At 39.2% G+C, this 26,612-nt stretch overlaps 1 protein-coding gene across 1 annotated transcript in view; it reads right to left on the reverse strand.

Annotated features, from left to right (window-relative positions):
• plxnd1 (plexin D1) overlaps window positions 1-26,612 on the reverse strand; it is a 91,121-nt gene that overhangs the window by 6,774 nt on the left and 57,735 nt on the right. The window contains exons 19-33 of the mRNA XM_027166884.2: window positions 25,397-25,546; window positions 22,547-22,661; window positions 22,104-22,211; window positions 16,435-16,547; window positions 15,161-15,265; window positions 12,469-12,599; window positions 11,406-11,604; window positions 9,992-10,138; window positions 9,318-9,474; window positions 8,398-8,504; window positions 7,837-7,900; window positions 5,131-5,165; window positions 4,516-4,620; window positions 3,142-3,305; window positions 786-933 (exon numbers count right to left, since the gene is read on the reverse strand). Of these exons, the coding sequence (XP_027022685.2) occupies window positions 786-933; window positions 3,142-3,305; window positions 4,516-4,620; window positions 5,131-5,165; window positions 7,837-7,900; window positions 8,398-8,504; window positions 9,318-9,474; window positions 9,992-10,138; window positions 11,406-11,604; window positions 12,469-12,599; window positions 15,161-15,265; window positions 16,435-16,547; window positions 22,104-22,211; window positions 22,547-22,661; window positions 25,397-25,546 (1,848 nt within the window). The remainder of the gene's footprint in view (window positions 1-785; window positions 934-3,141; window positions 3,306-4,515; window positions 4,621-5,130; window positions 5,166-7,836; window positions 7,901-8,397; window positions 8,505-9,317; window positions 9,475-9,991; window positions 10,139-11,405; window positions 11,605-12,468; window positions 12,600-15,160; window positions 15,266-16,434; window positions 16,548-22,103; window positions 22,212-22,546; window positions 22,662-25,396; window positions 25,547-26,612) is intronic.

Here is a 26,612-nt window from a genome sequence, read left to right on the forward strand (position 1 = left end):
TCTGTCTTATGGCCCTCTGACCTTTGGCATTCATCTTCCTTTTTTGGCTCCTGCCTGCATTTCTCATGAACACACACAAACACAGATTCATCTCATCTACATTCCTCACTATCACTGACCAAATCACCAAGAAAGCAGAAGATAAAAGAAGTTGCATGCATGTGTGTGTGTGTGTGTGTGTGTGTGTGTGTGTGTGTGTGTGTGTGTGTGTGTGTGTGTGTGTGTGTGGGCATTTTTTTATGTCTTGGTGGGGAATAATAGTCCATGCATTTGTACATTTGTGTATTTTATACATGTATGTGTATGTATTCCATATTTTCCTGAGTGAAATTTTAGGAGTGTGTTGACAGAGGAAGATGAGGGGCAAGGGGACAAATGAGGGGACAAATGCAGGAAGATGGTGTTTATTTCAAGGGTAAAAGAGTAAAAGTGTTACTTAAAATATGAGGGGTTAGAAGTGTACTTAACCACACACACACACACACACACGTGCACTCATACTTCCACACGAGAATCACTGAAAGAGTTGAGAGGAGATGTTAACAGAGATATCTAATGCTAACTTTACCCAGGTGTAGGATCAGACGTTTCGTTTGTGTGTTGATGATATTTCCAAAATGGATTCCAGATGAGTTTACTGGTGGATTGTGTGTGTGTGTGTGTGTGTGTGTGTGTGTGTGTGTGTGTGTGTGTGTGTGTGTCTGTGTGTGTGTGTGTGTCTGTGTGTGTGTGAGCGTGTGTGTGTGTGTGCGTGTGTGTGTGTGTGTGTGTGTGCGTGCCCTTACCTTCCCAAGCTGTAGGTCAGAGATGGAGCATGCGTCGATAAAAGCCTGAGCTATGACAGACAAACACGCGTCCATGTGATCCGTCTTGTCAATGTCAAACACAAACTGTGGATTCTTCAGGATGTTCACCCAGAAACGGAGAGGCAAACTAGAGAGAGACAGATGAAGAAAAAAAAATAGAGAGGAGGAGATGAGAGACACACAGTGAGAGATGAAAAGTGGAAGGTAGAGAGGACCAAAGTGACAGACACAAAGATGAAGAGAGGAAAAAAAAGAGAAGAAAAAGGGGAGGTAACAGAGGTAAGAGACAAAGGGACAGAGACCAAAAGACAGGAGGGGGGGGGGCACAATAAAGGGGGAGGGCGAAGAGAAGAGAGAAAGAAAGAAACAGGAGGATGGAAAGAGAGAGTAAAAAAATAAAATTGAGATACAGACAGAGAGAGAGAGAGAGAGAGAGAGAGAGAGAGAGAGAATTCATGCCATCAGAATTACCAATTAAAACACATTTTAGTGTCACCAGGGAGCCAAAACTTTCATCTCCCGACCAATTTGTTTCTCCCAGTCACGTTCTTAATAGCCTTTAGAGTCTTTTGAAATGCGCTTAACACAATCATGTCTAGCCCTTGAGAATTGATCCCCATAGCTAATTTCCACACAGCTAATGTTGTTTGGCCAACAAAATAATCAGCCAGCGTGAACTCAGCATCCAGAAACTCGCTTAACTCACTGAGAACGTGACACAGCCACAGAACTATACAGACTATATAGATACGATGATGATGATGATGATGATGATATCTGATGAAGGATTGTAACAAATGAGGATGTCAGTCTGTATCAATCCTTATGAGCATCATCAGTGGAGCACGAAATGAATTTAGAGTGGAGACGTAAATGTGATTTAGTCTACTGGCATACTGTAATTTATACACACTGAGATTTGTCCTCAGGTGAGTGCAAGTTCCTAAGTAACCTCAAGCAAAAGAAATCCGATCATTCATATGCTGCTAAACAAATAAATGGAAAAAGATAAAGGATAAAGATTTTAGTTTGGACAGTAATTTAAGCCTATTTCTAAAAAAAAAATATGCACAGAAATATTTGGCTGGAAAAATATCTCATGGTGCAGAGAGAACGTTGGCACAAATACGGCAGGCTGAAAAACAGAAGGCCGTACTGGCATTCGCTGGGGAATATGGCGCTAAGAAATGACAGATTACAGATCGAGTGGGTGTATGTAGTAGTGATTCGGGGATCGCAGTTACATCCGTGGGCACTGTGGATAATCCGCGGGTTGGGTGGGTCAGGTAATAAAATATGACAATATTTCGGGTGGGCCGCGGGTGGATGAGATAGGCACATGTCATTAATGATACAAATATTAACTACATACTGTAAATATCAGAGGAAAATTTGCTTTCGTTCTGTGAGAAACAAGATCGATTCCCACAGCTGTAGCGGTGCGAGCGAACGCTCATTTAGTGCATTAGGCCATGTTTTAGAATCCCAACACAGTTGATGTTATTCTGTTTTTGCCAAATAAGATAAGGGTCATTAACATAGTTGGCATTTATGCTAAATTGAAACCATTTTTGTTGTAGGGCTATAAATATAGCATCCGTCCAGCGTATTATGTTACGTGCAGTTCGCTCTAACTGCACCAAATGTGCTGTTAAAGAACCATCCATTGACTATATCATCATGCTGAAAACTAAGAATTAATGCGACGATCAGGTGCAGGTCGGGTGCGGAGATCTTATTCAGAGATGCCATCTCCATGTGGTCTTTGAGGACAAAAACCTCCTCATCAATACAACATATGTCAGACTGTATATTTATAATCACACCCTCCAGTGTCACCCATATGAGGATGGGTTCTCCTTTGAGTCTGGTTCCTCTCAAGGTTTCTTCCTTTGCCATCCAAGAGAGTTTTTCCTTGCCAGAGTCACCTGACTCACCTCAGACTTGCTCATTGGGGATAAGTACAAACACATTAAATATATCTAATATTAATCTTGAATTTTTGTATTATATTAATCTTTATATTTTTCTTTATATTAAACTTTTGTTTTATGTTTATGTTCTGCAAAGCTGCTTTGGGTCAATGTCAATTGTTAAAAGTGCTATACAAATAAATTTGAATTGAATTATTCAGAGAACATTTTGGTGCGGGTGAGAGTCGGGGGATGATCTATTTCAAGCAGTTGATTCTGGTGATGTTTGAGCTGATCCACGTGATCTTTGGTGTGCAGGTCTAGGTCAGGATGATTACTTCAAAATATCGTGCGGTGAAAACCCAAACCGTGAAGCTGTATATTCCAGCAAACGTCTAACAAAAAAACTGCTGTCTCTGTACCTGTTTGTCTTCCAGATGTGCAGCGTGTCCGGGTCTGTGATTCCCCGTTTGTCAGCCTGCTCTTCTAGAAAGTCGAAGAAGTACTTCACGGCTAGTGGCGGCTTCTCGGGCGGGATGCTGAGCACGGCTTGGAAGAGGTCATCCAGGAACTTCTGGAGCGTTCCCTGTAAAAGGTAATTTGGGCTGTAACTTAAATTCAAAATCAAATGTGTTCGTCATATACAAAGTGCACATGCAGTGAAATGCATTTTACAACTGACTGTGTTATACAGATACAATTCACTGACCGATGATGTGAATATAAATATGAATATGGCGATTCACAGTCTGACAAAGTCTTCTGCTTTATGTTATTTGGAACGCTCCATTTCTAGGATTTAACACTTCTCCATATGTAGCGTTGGGAGCTTTAAAATAGAAATGATAAACTCAGGACAGTATGATGATGGAATATTAAAATCCACCTCCAGACAAATGGTTTTGGAAAACGTGCTTATGCTTTACTAGAGTTGAACGATTATTAGTGCCAGAGATGAAACACAAAGGCACAGAATGGCAATTAATAAGAAAAAGTATTTGAACTAATCTTATTCTGACTACCTAAATCTTCATGTTTGATGATTTATTAACCGGCTGCTCTGACGTCCCACTGGGACTGGAACTGAGCGTGTTAATAAAAGCAGGTGCTGTTGGAGAGTAAACCCGTTAATCCTGTAGATTAAAGACTCACACAGGTCTAGCCTTAAGTGACAGACACAAGCATGTTGTGTTCAAGTGGATGATTAAAGTGACTCAGAGCCTGCTCTTTATTTAGCTAATTTTAAAGGACTGTATTTGATTAAACCAAAAAGATGCAACTAATTAACAAGCAGCGTGTTATGTATGTGACTCCAGTAAACTTTCTCCGGTGAATTCTACAATCTGATTGGTCAGAAGGTGGTATTCTGTAGCTCTGCAGCCTCAGTTTTCTGTGGTAACAGTTCATTCACAGGTTTCACATAGAGTTTGAAAAATGTCTAATTATGTAACAAAGAAAAGTGTCTAATTGTTGATATGGTGAAGCTTGCAGATGTCTATTGGACATTTAATATAAGTGCCAGGGCTTTGTAACAGACACCCTGGATGGAGTGCCAACTCATCACAGTGCACAATCACACACATTACGGATGATATAGAGATGGAAATCAGTCACCAGTGCTTGTCTTTGAACTGTAGAGGAAACCAGAATATCTGGAGGAAACCTCCGAAAAACAGGGAGAACATGCAAACTCCACACACACACAGAGGAGTTGGGATCCAATGCAAATAGAGACTTTTAGTAAATATGTCGATACTGAGATTGGGAGTTGTATCCTTTCAGTCTTTGTCTCTTACCTTAGTGGAGAGGAGGCGTGTCAAATAAATCTCAGGTAACACCTTCTTCCTGTGACTGTGCCGATGAGACTTCTTAGTCTCTATGAGCTCATCGTGGGGCAGAACCTGCACCGATCACAACATTATAAAATATGCAGTAAAGTGGCTTGCATGCTATGAATTGTGTGTGCCAAAGAACGATCCAAATAACAATGAATAATGTGAGTTAATGGAGTGCTGAATGTTTATAGCTCTTTAATGAGCACTAAACCTCAATGCAAGGCAATGCATGCAAAGGAAAGTAGTTTCATTAAAGGATTAAGGAACAGAACTTTTAGGCTGTTTTTTTTCTTCTTCTTCTTCTTCATCTTCTCCTAAAAACATCGCATCTGCAACTAATTCGTTGTCAGTTTAATTTTGTGAATTTCATTTTCAAGAAGACTTACATTAGCCAATGCATTGTCTAGCATGTCTCATTCTCTTTCACTGCGTGTCATTGCTCTGAAGATTGTACGTACACTGTGATTCCTCCAGACATGAGGAAAATCTTGCATAATCATCCACAGACCTCAAATGTGTGTGTGTGTGTGTGAGTGGGTGGGTGGATGTGTGCATGAAGGAAAAACACACACTTACCAAATGAACGTACTTCTCAGTGTCCAAGTCTTTAGCTGCATAGAAAAGTGAACAATTACTCAGTAAACCAGACGTCAGACATAAAGCCAAAGGTAAAAAAAAAGAAATGACAGAATAATTAAAGGAGAGAAATTCAACATGCTAGGCTGAGGGAAAGGTTAATGAGAGAAAACCTGAGAAGTTGTCTGTGTGTGTGTGTGTGTGTGTGTGTGTGTGTGTGTGTGTGTGTGTGTGTGTGTGTGTGTGTGTGTGTGTAAAAGTGTGTGTGTAAGTGTGTGTGTGTTAGCAAGGTCAGGAGAGGAGACACAGTGATTGGTAGTGGAGCCGGCTTAATGAGCTTTAGGACCTCACTGTGATTACAAAAGACATTAGGTTTCTCCGGTTTACAAACACATCCTAACAGCAACACACACTGTACTGACCTTCATTGTGTGTGTGTGTGTGTGTGTGTGTGTGTGTGTGTGTGTGTGTGTGTGTGTGTGTGTGTGTGTGTGTGTGTGTGTGTGTGTGTGTGTGTGTGTGTGTGTGTGTGTGAGTGAAGGTGATTTATATTAGTGTGTGTACTAGGGGTTTGACAAATTGCATTCCAATTTTAACTACTTAAAACATTGAACATTCAGATACATTTAAAATATATCATGAGGAAACTTCGATATTTCACCATTTACACACAGTGAGCCTCTTTCATCACACTGAACAAATTTATTTGTAAATCATTTGTTAGAGCGTTAACGCATATCACATTGGTAAAAATTTGGGAAAATCTGTTTCCCATCCAGAAGTTTATGAAATTGTTTTTTTACTGAGTAAAGAGACTCAACCTCGATGGTTATGTTTTCTATTACTAAAATAGTAGAAAATACAATTACGTTTAAATATCATATTTATTATAATTGCATGCATGAAGGCAACTAAAATTTTTGTAAACCTCTAAATCCAGAACTAAGACAATCCTGTTAGGACAAAGCTCACGCTCTATAAGAGCAGCAGTAGCTGAGCTGAATTATTGGACTTGTTACCAGGTGCTCTTTGTTATTACCTTTTTTCATTATTGTGGGAGTCACTGCAGGCCAATCAGATGCATCATGAGCAAACTCGATGATTTATGGGTGATCAACATACACATGCAAGTATGAAGAAAATCTGTTCGCATTACAGAAACTTTTTAAGTCTGGCAGGAAGTATTCAGTTTAGTTTAGCTATGGTTCGTAAACATTTACACTCAAATCTATACAAAATAATTAATACGCATGGCTTAAAAACCTGAAGAAAATCTCAAGCCAACTTTCCTATTTTATAAATTTCCAATTTTCTATCAGTTCTTGTGTGGATTTAGGATCTTATTCCAGAAGCAGAAACCACACCTCATACCCGAATCTACTGAAAGCTAAGATCAGCTGATTAAACAGGTGGAATCAGGTGTAGCTCCGGATTGGTTGCAATGAAAACCTACACCTTCACAATGGCTCTTAGCAGATTAGATTGGACATCACCGGTCAGGGGTTTAATAAAAGAAAGCTTAAAAACCTCTGGCAGCCTGACTCCTATTACACTGTGCATCCTAAATCTGATAGACCAATATCTGATAAAAACAATAAAAACTTAATAATAACAATGAACAATGTGGAAGCACAAAAATGAAGGTTGTCATTTGAATAAACCTATTTTTAGTCATTAAGCCTTATATTTTTTTCATAAGTGTCCACATTTATAGATGATTCGATCATCTTTTTTTAGGAGAATATCACTTACCTTTTAGGGGAATATCACAAGACTGACTGTCTTTCATTTCAGTGTCTCTCATATATCAGACAGACTTTCTACACAATTTGTTTCTATGATAAAATAAACATCGCTATTATCTGACTGAAAGACTTTGTTTTTGTTTCAATTGAAGGTAGATTTTTAGAAATTAGCTTCATCATGTGACTCCTACAACTAACAAAAAAAACTGATTCTAGAAATTATGCAGAAAATTCTGATGTATTTGGTTTCAAACAAGGATATTTTCTATTAATCTATTTCTATCATCAACCAAACGTTTTATCCCTTTGTACTCAAGATTTTCCTACACACTGACAAGACATTTTAATTCATTTAATAGTCATTCAGAAAAAGTCCAAATTCATGATATGCCTTTTTAAGTAAACTCAAACCATTTAATATGTTTTTAAATACAAGAGACTGTTAAAAGAGACCCATTACAGATCGCTATAGATATGATGAAAAGAGTATTGAAAGACTGAAATTAGTTCTGACAGCCATAATTAAGATACATTGACTCCAACGTTCTTCATGATGGCTGAAAAATATGTTTTAAAAGCAATAAGTTGTTATTCTGAGGGAGAATAAAAATGTAGGCTATAGAACGAAATAATTTAGATGCATCAATTTGCATAAGGAGTTGTTTTATAATCGCATCGTGGAACGGTGAATGGAAATTGAATTTGAATTGAATTGTGAGTTGCATAATGATTCCCATCCTGGCAGCCATGCGTAATGTAGCGTGAATAAGAGACAGATCTCTGTCTGTAAAAGCAGGTAAAGGAAAATTTAATATGTGAGTCAGCAGAGCGCATCCACTGCGTCCAACAGGGCCTCACACACACACACACACACAAACACACACACACACACACACACACACACACACACACACACACACACACACACACACACACACACAAAGCGAGTCATGGTCATTACCTCTGCCCAGTGTGTTCTCTCTCTTGTCTTTCATGCTCATGGCCAGAGATGCCCCCTCAGGGATCTGTAAGGAGCAAGAGTGTAAAGGTCAGAGTTCAGGAGGGTCAAAGGTATTGTACTGCACTCAAGAGGAGCAAAAGCACTCATTAAGTCAAAGAAGTTTACAAACTGTGTAATGAGTTAGACAGCCTTTTCACTGAGCCGAGACTGTAGGCTTTGCTACAGGCATAGATGCACACCACCCACACACAAACACACGCACACACACGCACACACACACACACACACACACACACACACACACACACACACACACACACACACACACACACACACACACACACACACACACACACACACAAACACACATTTCACAGCTCATTCCCAGTGGCACCTCACAAGCTAAACAGTCACACTGGTAAGAGTGGAAGGGTCATGACTGTTTGCACACATTCCGTCTCGTTCCCTTTCCCCCTGTGGTCCTTTTTGTCTTGCCTCATGCTGGGACACAGTTTAAGAAAAAGGGATTTTGGGGGGAAGGGAAGGAAAGAGGACACGCACCTGGTAATGAAACACAGTGTTTAGCTTCTTCCTGCCATCCTCCATTATAGAAGTGTTATCCAGATCCTGAAGTATTCGGCTGCTGAAGCCTCCACCGGGAAACCACTCTGGAGATTGAAAGAGGAAGTCGAATCATCACTAAACGCATATTCCTAACTGTACAGTCTAATTCTGTTAACTCTGATCCTAATTTGAAACATCAACAATCCTAACATCCCAGACTTCATCTGATTTAGACCAGATTAAAGGTCAATAGCAAGTGTGTCGTGTGCCAAAAGTGGGCCAGCTGTAATCAGGACCGGTTAAAGTTTGCTCGACATTTTAAATCTGGGTGGAAAACGTCCCAAATGCAAAGCAACCGTATATATAAAGCCTGTGCGACATTTTCATTCTAGGCCAAAAGTGACCCAATTGTAAATTCTGTACAAAAATATGGCATGGCATCATCAGGGTTAGTTTGTTGTGTTGTGGGTAGACTGCGATGAATTAATCATTGTCATTCCACAGCCGTATGCGGGCCAGATGGAAATGTTAAGCATGGGCTCATTTGTTGTCTGGAATAACCCTATTAATCTAATCTTATATCATATTATCACTATGTACTACCTTGATTAAGTATTCACCCCCTGTACCTTGTCCACATTAATATTATGGGCTAATTTGTATACATTCATGACACAAAATCCCAATTAAATTAATTTCAGTTTCAGGTTGTAACACTTTAAATTGTTTAAAGGTTCAAGGGGGTGAAGACTTATGCAATACACCATACGTTTACGTCTTTAAGTATTATTTATAGTATTTATACTTTAAGTACACTAGAAATTGGCATCATGGCTTTACTGTATTTATTACTTGAATGTCTTAATACCTTGATGGATTTATTTAAAACTTAAAAAATATATAAAAGAAATTCCTACCTAATTCGACGTCCTCCTCTCTAGGCCACTGGGAGTAAGGCAGATTCTTATAGAAAGTTTCTAATATCTTCTCCTTCACCTGACAGATGGTGTCTGTGTTCATCACTCGCACACTCACTGAGTCCATCCCAAAGCCTTGGAATGACACATTAATGTTCTGCAACACACAAATTAGTTTTTCTAACAACAACAACATCAACAAAAAAAATCTAAAAAATTGTTTTACAATCATGTAGAAGATTGAATAATGTATATTTTTCAAACCCACACAGTCAGCTAGCCTCAAGTTATCTTATGTTGTTGTGCAATTATTGTAATGAGCGTCTTAAAAAAGAAAAGCCTAAAAAAAGGTTTTCAGGCTGTCATTACATTAGCAGCACTTAGCTTTAATGTTGAGCCAAGGTTGCCATGTCTTTCAGCAACATTCATGATAAAGCTACAATTGATGTGCCTTAAGGAACGTTGTGGATTTGCTGATCAAGCCTCTTTCATCTCGTGTTGTGACATCTGAAAGTCTTTTCAGGTTTTTAGAGCTCATTATGATCGTTACACAACAACGTGGCATGACTTTAAGGCTTGCTATTTTGACAAGTTCGTGATCAGGCGGCGTAATCAGACACAATGTGGTGAGGCAGATGAACAGTCAGCATGTCAGATAGCATATTGAAACACACCAGCGGTTTGGCCTCGATGTTCTCTCTCAGGAGCCACTCTTCGTTCAGCGTGTATCTCGCCTTCCCCGTGATGGCGTCTATCGAGCCTTTGTTAATCTGCTGTTTGATCGCGCACAGCAGCAAGAAGAAAGGCTCACCGACTGTCTCCTGAAACAAAACATTAGGAGAAAATTCTAAATACTGAACGGTGGAAAAATATTTGAACGGTTCAATTATACTTCTGAGATGTGTTGAAATTTCGAAGATGATTTGAATAAACACGTCTGTCAGTGAATGGGTCATAAAATATGTAATAAATCCTGTCATGGTGTGCTATTATAGAAAAATAATAAATGACAGGGTGGTTTTTGTAAATGTTGCCACCCCGAATGGGATTATTTTACTATAACTGCAGGTATCGGAGTGTTTCATCCCACTTATACCACAGCATGTATTATAGAACACATTTTATCAATAAATAATGAATTATATTTAATATTGCAGAATGTCTGTGAGATACTGTAAGTCAGTTACTTTCTGTTTATCATTATGTTATTGCAGCTAGAAACAGTCTCTTTTCTCTTCTTACGTATCTCTTCTTCTATTTAAAAACTTTAAATAAAAAACTGAGTGGTAAAGGAAGTGTTGGGCTACTGACTGGAAGGTCATGAGTTCAAATCCCAGAATCACTGCCATTGTTAGGCCTTTGAACTTAAAAACCCTTAACCCTCAACTGCTCAATTCTATCGTGCCTCAAGTGTGGATAAAGGCATCAGCCAAATGTTAGAAAAATATACAGCTTCTCATGTTACACAGAAACTGGAAAGCAAATAGTTCGTTGTCCTGAAGGCTTTTCTTTTGTCTGAAAACTTACCGACGGTAACAAAAACACTGATTCTAGACTAAATAAATATTAAATAAATATCTCCTTAGAGAAAGCTTCATATAAACAATGATACATTTTTCTTTGTTAAATATCAACATGTTTATTATTCGTCTTGGATATTATGTCTAGCTTCCAATGTATCAGTCATAACTGATGTTCTGGAATATTGTTCAGTACCTACAGACCAATCAGAATGTAGACTTCAAGACTGCTGTGGTAGAAACACAAAGATGCAAATGAGATACAGAGCTGTGCTCATAGCTTGCCTATTATTTAAAATATATAGAGAAGATAGAGCTCTGGGATTTTGGACCAGCCTGGTTATTGTGCAGTATCGCACACTATGTCATGTTATGACCACATTTTTTCGTTAGCAACTTCTTATAAGGGCTACTGTGTGTACAACTGTAGCATAAGATATATATTAAACGTCAAACGTGATACTTTTTTCAAAATGGATTCTAACAAACTATTTTTGCTGACCATAATGTGAATTGCTTTTTCAAAGCCCCTAAATTTAAATAGTTTCTAATAGTTTTAAGTTCTCACTTTAAGATAGCTGTACATGCAGATGGACATCCAGTTGGTGAGCATCTTCTCCACGACGGACTCCGTGCGCCGCAGCATCAGCTTTGGGTTTTTGGAGGCGGACGCGTCGATCAAATCCACCAGCAGCTCCTTCATGATGCTGGTGTAGTATTCCAGTTTGCCATGGAGGGCGATAGTGAGCAGCGAGGCCAGATTACATCTGGACGGATGGACACACATCAAAAGATAGAGAAGAAAAGAAAAGAGGGGAAGAAAAAAAATGAGTAGACAGTTGTATTAGACAACAAAGCAGCTGTGCTTCCCAGTTGATACAGAAGGAAAAAATGGATGAAGCTCTTAAATTTACAGAAAGAGGTGTAGTGCGTAGCTGGAGTGCGTAGGCACAAGCGACTCCAGGGATTGTGTCAGTACAATGCTCCTTTCTCAAGTATGAGTGTGTGTGTGTGTGTGTGTGTGTGTGTGTGTGTGTGTGTGTGTGTGTGTGTGTGTGTGTGTGTGTGTGTGTGTGTGTGTGTGTGCGACCCATAAAACTGAGGGATGTGGTTGAATCTAGAGACCCTTTCAGCAGATTCCAAAGCTCCTAATTACATGTGAATATAATGCTGAGACAGCTTGAAGTCTCGGATGTACCCCAGAATAAAACTCCCAGCATGCAACAGGGTATTGCAGTATTACAAAAGAAAAGTCAGAAACCTCTACCACAAACTATTTTTAATGCAGAATTTTAAAACATAAGTCAAATACAATCTGGTCCCTCTTTGCTGCTTATCATTCATGCTTTATTCATTTATAAGAAATCCTCGAGTGCGTATAATAAAATGAATAATGAAACACTGTCAGTTTGTTAAAGTCCTGTCAGTCAAACTAAACGTGTCAAGTCAAAGTTGACATTTAGGCACTTGATGAAATGATTACATGATTACAAAGCCCATGAACTGTTTTATGGACCACATGAATAAAAAGCAGGGATGAAAATGCCAGCTAAGTGCTATAGATAATGCTTCAGCATCTATTATGGTATATTCCCTGATGTGATTCGGACTTTAGTGGGAGAGAGTGTTACCTGTCTCGGACAGCAAAGTCCTTCTGCTGTTCCAGAGCATGAACAAAGGTGATGAGGAAGTGCTTGTTATTAAGGAGAGTGGAGAACATGGTAATTCCCTCCTCTACATTGGGCCTGGTGGTGCTCGATGGCTGAGAGAGAGAGAGAGAGAGAGAGAGAGAGAGAGAGAGAGAGAGAGAGAGAGAGAGAGAGAGAGAGAGAGAGAGAGAGACAGAGACAGAGACAGAGACAGAGACAGAGAGAGAGAGAGAGAGAGAGAGAGAGAGAGAGAGAGAGAGAGAGAGAGGAAGAGCAAGACTGTGACAAATACAGTAAGTAGGACAAAGGATCTTGAATCACATTACTGAGAATTGGGTAAAAGGTCACTTAAAAAAAGACAGACTTTTATAAACCCCAAGGTTTTGCAACATCATTTTGAGTCACATATTTTAGGAGCATAAACGATGACACGTCACCTTTAATAATAAAGTCTCATCAAACTACTATGCAAACAAATCTCTGTACACAACACGTTCAGTAATCCAGCTTAATGAATAAATCCAGGCAAGCTCTTTGCCACATCGTGTAGTCGTTTCCTGATGCTGTTCTGTCATACACCTCATTCACTGAGTCATCAATTTTAGGTAGAATGCACCTAAACTTGACCTTGGGGAGAATTCAATATTTCTTTTTATAGAAGATAAGGTTGTATCTGAACCTGACAATCTGCTGTTTGATCTGTGCTTTACAGCAGGATGGTCTAATATAATGAAAATGTCCAATGTAATGGCAAGCTTGCATATGGTGCAAGTTTGTTTTTTTTAAATTAGAGAAGTCTTTCAAAGTTACTGTATTACTTTATGACTAGTGAGTGTAGCATGTAACAGCACAGCACTTGTTCCAGCCCACATGTTTCAATGAGGCACTTTCTAATAATATGTAGAATTCTAATTTCTTTCTTTCTTTCTTTCTTTCTTTCTTTCTTTCTTTCTTTCTTTCTTTCTTTCTTTCTTTCTTTCTTTCTTTTTTAATAGATGATTATCTTCACTGCTGGGGCTGTAAAACAGTTGAGATTTAAAAAAACTAGTCTTCACTAAGTACTGTATAAGCCTATTTTTTAGTAAATTATTTTTTTTTAAAGCTAAAGAATATTAAGGCCAAATATTTCCTTAATTTTGTGCCGGTTACTACATTTTACCGATTTTTTCTTTCTTTTTCTTTTGCACTTTACTGTATGCATGTGCTTAGTTTTGTCTTCTACTTCCTTTTTTCCACTGTATCATTGTGCGCTTTTTCATCGTAAGGACCCTGAGAAAGAATTAAAGGATAAGCGTCAAATGAAGTGGATACAAGATGAACTCCTGCGAGCCTAATACCTGTATTTGGACTGAGGGTGGAAACCGGAGGAAACTCCTGAAGGTGCAAGGCCAATATGATCACCAATAATTTGGAAATTTAGCTTAGATTACTTCCTCTGGGCAGTTTTGCTTGTTCTCCCCATCCCCAAAAACATGCACATAGATAAACTAGCTATGCGAAATAAACCATAGTGTGAAAGTATATGAGCATGATAGCCTGTTATGGACTAGCATCTCAACCTGGGTGGATTTCCACCAACCACAAACTGTTCCAGAATAAAGTGCTTAGTGATTCTAAACATAATACCCTAATTTGCATACAACTGAAGTAAATACAACACTGACTTCTAGTATGCTTACCTACAAATGATGTTCTATTTTAACATACTGTACACACTGTACGTATTTTGAGATTTGGGTGTCACTGAGGGAGACAGTAAAACTCCCCGGTAGCTACCTGCAGCTCTCAAGAGGCTTGGACTAAAAATATTCATTAGCATTTTCGAGACAGAATGAAGAAAATATTCATGTGATGAAAAAAGAACTCTCTATAGCAGCTTGGCATGCCACTGAATCCTGAGAGCTAATCAATGAATACAAGAGGAATACGTATGACTCGGAATGAAAGATTACAATACTGATGATGATGATGATGCTGATGCTGATGATGATGAGTAACCACACCCTCACTACCGTTAATTGCCATAATGTTTTTGCTCCGGTTTGACCCAACAATCAGACCTGTCACAAGAACAGCGTGAGTGTTTAGCTGAGCTGTGATGAAGCAGTCCCCATAGAAGCTTTCCATATGCTCCTCATAAAAATATAGAGAATGGGCAGTGAGGGGGTTTAGAGGGAGAGACAAAGACGAATGTGCATGTGAAGATTTATGTTCGCTGATGTGAGGAGGGAAAAAAAACAGCGTGCGATTCCTTTAAAGACGATCGGCTGTGTGAAACACTTCATCACTGTTACTGACGAACCCCCCCATCTCCTGACCTCAAATCTATGTTTAACACGCATACACATGCATGAATTCACACACACACACACACACACACACACACACACACACACACACACACACACACACACACACACACACACACACACACACGAGTTGCATTTAGATGCATTCATTAATCATAGCATAATGGAATGCCGTGTCACAAGACAAGCTCTTTTTCATTATTTCCGGAGATAACTTTGGGAGTATGTTCCCTTTTCAGTGCAAACCAGAAAGCTGCAGACTCAGCAGCATTATCATCCTGTCTGCACGTGTGTGTGTGTGTGTGTGTGTGTGTGTGTGTGTGTGTGTGTGTGTGTGTGTGTGTGTGTGTGTGTGTGTGCTTTACCTGCCAATCCTGCAGCAGTGGGTGGGTTTCAGGTAATGCTCTTGGACCCAGAGCATCATTTTGATACACCGGCTGAACCAGACTCCTCTCATAGTCTGAACACATCTACACACACACACACACACACACACACACACACACACACACACACACACACACACACGCGCGCACACAATAATACAGTGAGATTTTAATAAGATAAAATGATAACAAGATTTTCATGACTAATATCTTAATGGATTTTACTTAGAGATTTGCAGTGCTTCATAATAGGATTGAAGGGCAAGAGTGAAGGAATAATGACAGGAGGAAAAAAGAGATGGAGGAGAGGGAGAGATGGAACAGGGGATAGTGGAGGAGAGAAGTGCTGAAGGATTGTGTTGCAAGGAGATTAGACTCCCAGTAGGTCATTTGGGGGGGAAAAGGAGATGAGGTCAGAATATAAGTATTTATGTTTCTGTTCATACTACTTTTCAACACCACACACACACACACACACACACACACACACACACACACACACACACACACACACACACACACACCCTTTTTCCATTCCATTACAAAACATTAGCCACTGCACCCTTATCCTACTTATAACCAAGTAGACAAGGTCACTTGTGTGTACGAGTGTGTGTGTGTGTGTGTGTGTGTGTGTGTGTGTGTGTGTGTGTGTGTGTGTGTGTGTGTGTGGGTCGGTTTCCTTGTCTATGTGCCCACTATTGTTCACACTGTGGGGATGGAAACTGTAATGCTGGTGGTTTTTCAACACAGAGGAAAAAGAGACATGGTTTTTGGGATTCTAAAAACATGAACTGTAAGTCTGACAAAAACACACACACACACACACACACACACACACACACACACACACACACACACACACACACACACACACACACACACACACACACACAAAACAACTAAAAAACTAGTTCTAACTATAAAAATTATATCTATAATCCTAAACCACATCTGAGCAATAAACTAGAACTAATAGCAATCATAACAGTTTTAATAATTTTAAGAAAATAAAGTACACACATACACACCCGTGGCAACAATCTCACATCCACACAACACACAAGCTCGACTCACTACATGTCTGTGAGGAATTTGGACTTCTGTATTACTGTATAAGTACACAATGTGATGCCCACATCTAAGCTTCAATTTTCAAATCATTTATTTTGTTATTAGTTACCAGTTTATAATGTATTCCTACCATTATGGAGAACACACACTCACACACACACACTTGTGTTTGTCATTACCTTAGGGAAAAAGGTGCGCATAACGAACTGCTTGTACTCTAGGAAAGGAATGCCTTGGCTGCGGTTTAACTCTTTAGTCAGGTCGGTCATATCCGTCTGGAGTTCGGCAAATCCTGTCACACACACACACACACACACACACACATACACATATACTTTGGCATTTTGATATATTGTATATGGAGGAGCACACAGCCATTGTAAACACATGTGTCCTAAAGTTACACACTCTTAATATTTCAGTGACATGAGATGAGATGGTTCGATGGTACCAGGCAAACGAGCACTCGTGGAATCCACAACATAATCTCAAGAATATACATTCTCTCTCTCTCTCTCTCTCTCTCTCTCTCTCTCTCTCTCTCTCTCTCTCACACACACACACACACACACACACACACACACACACACACACACACACACACACACACACACACACACACACACACACACACACACACACCTGGAACCTTGTTTAACATATATGACATGAATATACACCAGTTCTTAAATGCATGAACACACTTATGGCACCCCCCCCTCCACACACATACACACGTACACACACAGAATGGGTTCACATTACCTTTAATTTATCTGACATAAGGTTTATGGAATTCGACTCGACCCTTATTCAATTCCCTGGAGTAAAAACACTTCACGGAACAATTGAGCTATTTTCACATATAGATTTATCTCTGTTTAATGTCACTGTGTTTTGAGTCATTACACTCATTTAAAAAATTTTTAAAGAAATACACCAGCTATTCTTTAAAAAAAATAAAAAATCTGACACATCTATATGTACAACACTTTCTCTGCCGAGACAAAAATGTCAACATGTTTTTGACAGAAACGTGTCAAAATTTTTGTCTATTGAGGCCACGACTACACTCCAGATGTGGCGCGGGAATAATTGTTTTTTTTTTTTTTTTTTAAAAGCTGAATTATTCATTTAAGGCTTTTTGTTTTTAGATTTTATACATCATGTCAGTAAATTTATATCCATTTACAATGGAACTAACTCCAGAAGTACTAAAAGTGTGATGTAATGACTGCATGACTGAATCTTTCAAAAAACACAATATACATTATGTGGAAATGTGTGGTTTGTGGTATGTGGGAAAAGAACGGAAAAGCAAACACAGTTAACGAGTCTGCAAGCCGATACCTTTGTGTGTGTGTGTGTGTGTGTATGTGTGTGTGTGTGTGTGTGTGTGTGTGTGTGTGTGTGTGTGTGTGTGTGTGTGTGTGTGTGTGTGTGTGTATGCGTGTGTGTGTGTTTTCTTGCCAGATATTTCCCCATCTTAACCAAGTCTCTTCCGGTCTTGCATCCGAAATTTGTGTATCACAGCTAAAATTAGAAACTCAGCTACCATGTGGTCTATGTGGTCTTACACGAGACGCCACACACACACACACACACACACACACACACACACACACACACACACACACACACACACACACACACACACACACACACACACACACACACACACACACACACATATATACTCACTTACTCACTCACTCACTCACTCACTCACTCACTCACTCACTCACTTACTCACTCACTCACTCACTCACTCTGTCTAAGCAGTTAAACAAACACAATGGCCCACATAGCTATTCATTGTTCTGTTCAGTAAAAGCCACTGTATGATCTAACTGTTATAACCATCAGAGATCTAACATATGATTAGTTTGATCAAAGCTGAATTTCTACACAAGTAAACATTCAACAAATGGGAATATGATCCAGAAAATCCTCCATATACTAGACGATCTAAAAACCCGAGCCACATTTCAGAACGTCACGTGAGTGTGGTATTTGACTTTAGTACTGAACTACAGGGAAAAGGTTTTTTGACCTTTCCTATCCCTACCAGGTTGAGCTTTTCTCTTAACTCAACACATCATGATTAGGGTGAGTGTATCAGATATTAAGTGCACTGAACTGCGGGGTGTAATAAGCGTGGGTGCTCTTTGAGGGGATGGCAGGAAGTGCGAGGCTCCTCGTATTGTTTTCAACACGGGATGCAAGGAAAAAAGTGTGTTTGTGCATGTTTTTGGAGATGGTCACTGTGGAAACGTGCTTGAGAGGATGACAGGCGATAGGGGGGTTCATAGAGATCATGGAGGGAACATGAGGAAGTCTGTCTCTTTCTTTCTCTCTCTCTGTGGGTGGTCACTTAGTGTGGACTCCCCATTAAGTAATCTTTTTTTTTCCAGTAACCACTGTTCGCTCTCTTCTCAGTTTCAGTGACCTAGTTCTGCTTCCCTAAACCTAACACACCCCATCACACACTTTCTCACAACCTCTACCACCACCCTCCCGCTTCCGCACACAAACATTCATCTGATTCAACTCAAACCGTGGAAGTCCCATACTGTAAGTATGGATTCTATTAATGTAGTGGAGTCCATGTGTACCAAGTCAAATCTACATGGCCCTGTGCTTTTTTTCACCCTATACCACTTACCTTACTCGTTCCTACTACAGGGTTGGACTACAAGCTCTTTAGTTGGCTATAATAAACAACCATTGCTAACTAGTTAATAATGATGTATTACTATGTATTGTAATTCAGTCATAAACCTAGGCTGTCTTGTCAAAACAAGAAATTAAACCAAGGAAGTACAACACAACAGAGATTCGAAATAAATGGCAGGAGTAGTACACGTTCTACATCCTGCAGTATGTTAAGTATTACGTGATCGTGATTACAACTTTGATAAGGATTTTCAGTCATACGCACCGAGTTTACCCACATCCTCAGATTAACCACACATTTGTCTGCCCTTGCTGACATGACAGACCACAGCGTCCAAATAAATGTTTCCTGAAGTTACAAACAACAGCTTTGTCAAGCTTGGCATTTTCCCACTCTCACAGGTTGACTCTGTTTAATATCACTAAGAATGTAGAGCGCCTGTCAGAATGTGCAACACAGCTCATACTTCAGCCACCCGATATCTCACGGCTCGACCACTCCGGCTCTCTGCTGCCTGGGCTACCATCTTGTTTCTTAAAAGCACTGCAAATGATCCAAAATATGTGGCATGTCTGTTTTTTAAGCATCCTAAATGCCGTCTTTCCATCTCCCCTACCGTCACCACCACAGCAAGTCTAAAAAATGGTGTTTATTACTTTTTTTTATTCTGAGATTTTCTCACAATCTTCCTGAAGTGCTCTGTGTTTTCATGAGTACATATGCAGTTAGTTGCTTTGTGAAAGTCTTTATAATTGTGCTGTCATATCATGACCATTTCGATGGGAATTAGTGTATTTATCTTGTGCTATCTTGTTAGCTATTTTTGAAACTTTAGCCATTAGTTCTGTATTGTAATGTAGTTCTGTGTCTTTATGTAGCAACAGGGTCCTTGAGAAATGTTGTTCATTTCATTTCATTACTCTGTACCTAACACTGGACTTCATGTGGAAAGCACCGATCCTATTTTTCTGTATTAAATATAATGTTGTCATAATACTATATAATCATAGTATTGATTGATACCCAGTACTTCTGTGCATCCTCATTCTCAAGTCTGCAAACCTCTGGGACAAAGTTAAGAGAAACCAGTAGCTCCTCATCTATAGGGTCAAGGTGCAGCTGAGATCCACCATACAGATTCACATCTCCAATTGCCTTATTGACTGACCAACTTTTTATAAATCATTAACTTGCTTCACCTTTTAAGATCATGGAGCAGCATGCTTTCTTCCCCACATACAGTAGCTCCATAGAGGTATTAGCTGCTTCTCAATAGCCCTTTCTTTTGCGATCTTGAAACCTTCTTTACTTGTTCTACATTATCATCATCATCATCATCATCATCATCATCATCCACCAGCGAGGTTCAATTCCAATAATCGTGTAATATTCAGGACCTACTTGAAGTCCCAGACGTCACCACAGCAAAACAAAGCCAGATGACAGAAACTCATATCTGTAATGCTTTTAACGTGTTTTTGAGTACAACGTTCTAAATATGCAGCTAGAATAAAGGATTGTGTTATATGATTTAGATATATACGTGGTTGTTAAAAAGTCAAACTGTCCTTCAGAAGTATTTTAATTAATCTGTGATAGATTCTATCCAGAGGTAACTGTAAACTTAGTTTGATGTTTTTTTTTCTACCTTAAAACATTAAAAAAACTTTCACTTAATCAGCCATTGAATAGTAAATCAGATGAAACATACTTAGGCAGCATTTTTATGATTCACTGTACAACAGGAAGCTCGCAGCACATATCAGTTCTCATAAAGATGTGCTCTGGGTCCTCATGATGTTCCTAGTTTGAAGAAGCGAGTCGCTTCCACTGGGTTCTGCACCGTTATATATGGTTGAAATGTCACTATATAAAAGCTTCCTGATTCGACTTTGTGTTCTGAGATTTGAGAAGCATCAATCACTGACCAGTACACCAGAGTGGAACAAAGACTAAAAGATGCCCAGGTATCATGGGGCGGGTATCCAGCTGCCCTGTGCTCGGGGGAGGAGTCAACCGGAGGGTTGTTTAACAAGCAAAGGCAAAGTGTTAGAGCAGACAGTGTGTGTATGATATACAGAGCCATTTCTAGTACAGAATGTAAAATTTCACTAGATAGCAGCCTACAGCATGCTGCCAAGTCAGGAGTCATAGCCTGTTTATACCATAGGTTTAATAGTTTTAACCTTGCTAATGTAACTCTCCAACAAAATAAAGATAAAGAACGGAATAAAGAACCGTTATTAGTGTTGTGCTTAATATTACATTTTTGTGTTGTGTTGTTGCATTCTTGTGTTGACACACGATATCCTTGTTGTTTCGGTTACAATTTATCTCAGGTATAAATCCGAATATTTCTCAAAGCCACATTTTAATATCTTCACTTTTTATATAAAGCAAAAGTGCAGACTTACTGGTCTTTGTGTATCATTTGGTACAAACTGCACATGTTTCTTTTTCTGCCTCAGTACTATCACTAAATTTATCTACAGTGTAGACAGTTACATGATACAGTGTTGATGGTACAGACAGTTGCTGCTCTGGCTTTTCTTCCTGCCTTGCACTTGTTTCTGTCAGTGGAAACATATTTTGTATCACGTCTCAAATGTCTAGACTCTTGGACAGCCTCACTTGGATGTTGCTTTAGGTAAAAGCTCCTGCCAAAAGAATGAATCATTTGGAATAAGTCACGCTCTTTATTCCTACACGCACCTCATGTACACACCTCTACACACATATACACACACAGCTAGCTCATAGGGTGGCCTTGACTCCACTCTGTCCCTCACGTGGCCTTGGCGTCTACGCTCACTCTTTGTCTCTGAAGGCTATAAATCTGTCAAAACACACTGAAACATTGATACTTAAACGGTCTACCCCTAAGCACACTAAAACACACAGAGAAAGCTTTTCTCTGTTCCTTTTCACTTCTTTTTCCTTTATTCTCTCGCGTATGAGAACGAGAAGGTCTTCTGATGGACTTGTAAACAAATATGAGCCCTAAATCAGATTTTCACTCTATTAAGACTCATGCAGAAGCCTGGCTCTGCACCTGTGTGTATGTGTGTGTGCGTGTGTTTGCGTGTGTGTGTTTGCGTGTGTGTGTGTTTTCGTGTGTGTGTGTGTGTGTGTGTGTTTGTGTGTGTGTGTGTGTGGGGGGGGAGGTGTTACCTTTGCGTATCTCGTCTCTGATCTGTGACTCCATTTCCTCCATCTGTACCAGGGTCTTCTGCCAATATCGCTCTGCCCTTCGGCTCTTGGTACAATACACCACCAGTGCTAGAGTGACACACACACACACAGAGGAAAAAAAATCAATTCTTTTATTATTGTGTCCATCTGCTGTGTCAGTAAAAGATTGAGAATCAGTCCGCTGACTTTTATTTTCTCGGAGTCTCTGAGATTAAAGATACTACAGAGAAAACTGGGGGGTTTGTGGGTCCTTCTTTGTGTGTGTGTATATTTTTGTGTGTGTGAACTGCTGAGAGGAATTTTGACCCCACTCCCTCCCCTTTTATCTCTCTCACATCTGGCGCATCTGTCTCCATGACGATAGACTGTCCATCACATCACATGAAACACACACACACACACACACACATATATACACTTACCCACTGTACATAGCAGCAGAAGCACACAACACACCACAACTGTGACAATAATAGCTAGTTCACTGCCACCCATCTGAACCACAGCAATCACTTTCTGGAAATTACCCACACGCACCTGAGAGACAGACAGACAGAGAGACAGACAGAAAGAGGGTGAAAGAAAGAGATTAATTATGACCACCAAGCAATATCAAAGCAAGAATAAAACATGACAGGGGATGCTGTCAATAAGTAAACAGTACTCAGTGATGGGCTTTTGGAAGTCTTGTTTTTTTTGTTTTGTTAACTAGATAGCAAAAAAAAAAAAAGAGGAAGCATAAAATCTATTGTCTTGTCTTAAAGCTATCTGTTATGAAAGCACTGACACTGGAGACTCCTTCCATTAATGTTTTTTTTTTTTGCTAAACATCACCACGTTTTTTTTTGTTGTTGTTTTTTTTTTAAACATAGATATCGTTTATATTATGCTGTCCACCATCCAGGTCCAGGAAACCTCAGAATCTTCTTTGAGTTCTGGGGGCATGTTAGTAAGAAAACAGTAAGAATCAATGGATACGACGTCTGTGGTCCATGGTAAATCTGTTGAAATTGAATGTTTCATGATTCCAGGCGTTTATATTTCCAATACAACAAGCTAATTGCCAGCACCGTACAATTATGATACGATATGTTTAGTCATCATCATCAACTATATGCACTCTTTATTCTTCATTACTCTACTCAACTCTACAGTAGAGTTAAACAACCTTGCTGTGTTATTTTTGTAGTTAATTACGAGTAGCTGTACCTCCATCCTGCTCCACAGTGATATCATGAACTCACCTGATATCATGCTGATTTGTAAATAGAAAGCTGTGATATGGATTATAGTTATCGTGTGACAGCTCTAAATTTAAATTCATGTTAATATTCCTTTTTTTTTAATTTTTTTTTTTTTTTACATATTTTGAAGTGTTTTTAACCTTTTTTTGTTTGTTGTCTTTGGTAGCTGACGTGGTTTATATAGGTATACAGAGAAGAGGCTCTTGTCATGTACTTCCTAGTATTATGGCATTTCTTTTTTTTCTCACTCTAATCCTTTATATATAAACCCTTTACCATTATATATATTATAAGTGTGTCTAGTATACTAGTATATAGTGTCAGACTATTTGACATTAAGATTATATTGTTCAAAATAAAAAAGTCACACTGCACTATTAACCAGTGATTAAGAAAGAAAACTCTGTGGCATTATGTGTGACACACACACACACACACACACACACACACACACACACACACACACACACACACACACACACACACACACACACACACACACACACACACACACAGAGTAATGTGATGCTGCTCTTTCTGAGTATAAGCACTTTTATTTCTGCTTTTCAGTAACTGCTGTGCGAATGCTCTAATGACTAATGCTCATGTGCCTCGTGTCTCTTCCTAAACGAACCTCCCTGAAGCACTTTAATTTGGAAGAACTCAACTTCATTTTCAATTAAGGCTTGTTATTCTTTAAAGAGAAACCAGAAAGAAAAATGAAACAAGGGGGTTTACAGGGATTCCTAGCCAACAGGTTTACTGTAATCCGCTCTCCCACGTGTTCTCATAGCCATCATTTATAGTGCACGGAACTAAAACAAACAAACAAACAAACAAACAAACAAATAAATAAATAAGGTGAAGCATTACACAATGAATGTGAAACCAAACGCACATTCGTCTTCCACAATCTGGTCTGGAGACGAGTCGTGGAGAGGAATCAGGACCTCTGGATTTTCCCACAATACCGAGCGTGTGTGTTTACAGACAATTGCTGAGTCTAGCATTCCCGCAAAAAAAAACAACGTACCGTCTGGCTTACGAGCTTTCTCTTGACCCGTGACCTATGACCTGTGACTTGTGCACATCTCTGCTAGCTTCATCAGACTTGTTTACTCTGCCAAATTGCTTGTCAGTGAAACGACTGGAATTCCTTTCTTGTCTCTCGCCGCTTCGGTGACTGTATCAGTGGCCGTAGGGTCATTAGTAAGCGACGGAGAGAGAGAGCGAGGTTAAAGATAGCTGTTTTTCATTGTCTAAGAAGACTAAACAAAGGAAAGGCATGCTCGCTTACACACACATACACACATTTAGAATGAGTTTGATATCGTGCAAGGCCCTGATTAGCTCTTATTTTCTGCTGAAATGATCTTCTGCGTCAAGATAGTGATACGGGAGAGAGGGCTGTGTTGTGCTGGGTGTGTGCTGTCCGCCGTGTCACTAGGACATGATGGGACATGCTGATACCGCTCTGTGTTTGTGTGACTGAAAGCCACTCAAGACTTTTTTTTTATTTTTTTTTTAAACCTCGATGCGGGTTCGTTACTTTCTTCATCTTGCTGTAATGAGCTGGATGAATCACGTCTAGCTATTTCGGCAAGTCAAAAAAAAAAAAAATCAAAAGAGAAACAACTCTCAATTCTCTTGACTGCAAAATCCATTTTTCACATGACTGATGCAATCTGATTACTAATGCATTTTGATTATTTACGACGAAACAAGTCTGTCTTCGCTTTTTTTAAGTGGCGTTTCTGAAATGCCCTTCTCCTAGCAAAGGCGGTTCTTCTCGACTCTCCCCCAAAAAATCTCGCTTCTTTTACCATTACGGCTGTTTAATCAAATGAAATTGTGCTGGGTAACGTTATTCATCAAGAGAACTTGTGCCGAGTCTGGTGCAAGAAAACACTCATCAGCAGGACGAGCAGATGGCAGATTTTTCTTTTTTCTTTTTCTTTTTTTTTATGCAAGGAATTGCTTGGTGATGTTGTTGGAGAAAAGGCTTGCGGGTAATGAAGCCGAACTCACGGTGACAGGCAGCTCTCCGCTCCTGGAGCTCAGCGTTCTGTTGATGGTGCAGTGGAACATCTGTTTGTTGTCGAAGCTGATGTCACAGCGCTCCGAGCCAATCATGACCGAGTACTCGTCTGGAGTCAGGTCCAACTCGCTTGGTCCTTTCTGTTGAGAAAAAAAAAAGGACTCATTCAACAAGAAACAACGAATGAAGCGATCACCTGCTACTAGCAACTTCCCGAACCATTTTCTATCCCACATCCATTAATTTAGGGCGAATTCATTTTTAGCAGCTGAGTGGAAATAAGTTACTTGTAATAAAGTAATAAAGTATTTTAAATTAATAAATTGAATCAAATCAAATGAAAGAATGCAGAGGAGATTTTTTTTGGGAACATTATATCACTCAGATGATGATTTCTCCTCATTTAAACTAAATATCTTTAACAAAAAATTACTCATTTTGGACAGTGAAGATGAGCTTAAGAAAAACATTATTTATTAACAATACAACAGGATAAAAAAATGCCTGTCATGGACAAATCTGGCATATAAACCATGCATGTTGTTGCCAGGTGTGCAGTTTTCACACGTCTACTTTGAAATGCCTTGAAATTGTATGTATTATTTGTTCTTGTAGATGTTTATTCTATATATCTGGCAACACCAACAATAGCATATATTATTATGTTACATCGAATTCCTCAAAAATAAATAAATAAATAAAATCAAGACAATAAGCATGACTTTAGGCCATGTTGTCATACTTTACAGGAATTATTTGACCAGGAAATATCGTCCATATATTTGAAATTTGACTGCAAAAATGTTTTTAGCCAAATGATTTTCCAGTGTAATTGGATACAAGTACAGTGGCAATAAATTCCACAGTCAAAAGATTCACGAGTCAGTAAATACCTGATACGTCACAACTCTATATACAAATCAGGAAATGAACACTTTTTAACAAAATGGCTTCTATACTTATTTTATGTTAGATAATGTAATGTAACTTTTAAAGAGCAGTAGTGGCTCATTAATCAAGTCTCTGGGTTACTCATGAGAAGGTCAGGGGTTCAATCCCCAGTACCACCACCAAGCTGGCATTGTTGGGGTCTTGCAAAAGAAACCTAACCTTCTCTTCACCAGGAACGCTGTATCATGACTGACTCTATGCTCCGACTCCTGCTTCCATATGAGCTCCAGATATGCAAAGAAAATGAATGAATCC

Source organism: Tachysurus fulvidraco, chromosome 14 (genome assembly GCF_022655615.1).
Source record: "Tachysurus fulvidraco isolate hzauxx_2018 chromosome 14, HZAU_PFXX_2.0, whole genome shotgun sequence".
Lineage (NCBI taxonomy): Eukaryota > Metazoa > Chordata > Actinopteri > Siluriformes > Bagridae > Tachysurus > Tachysurus fulvidraco.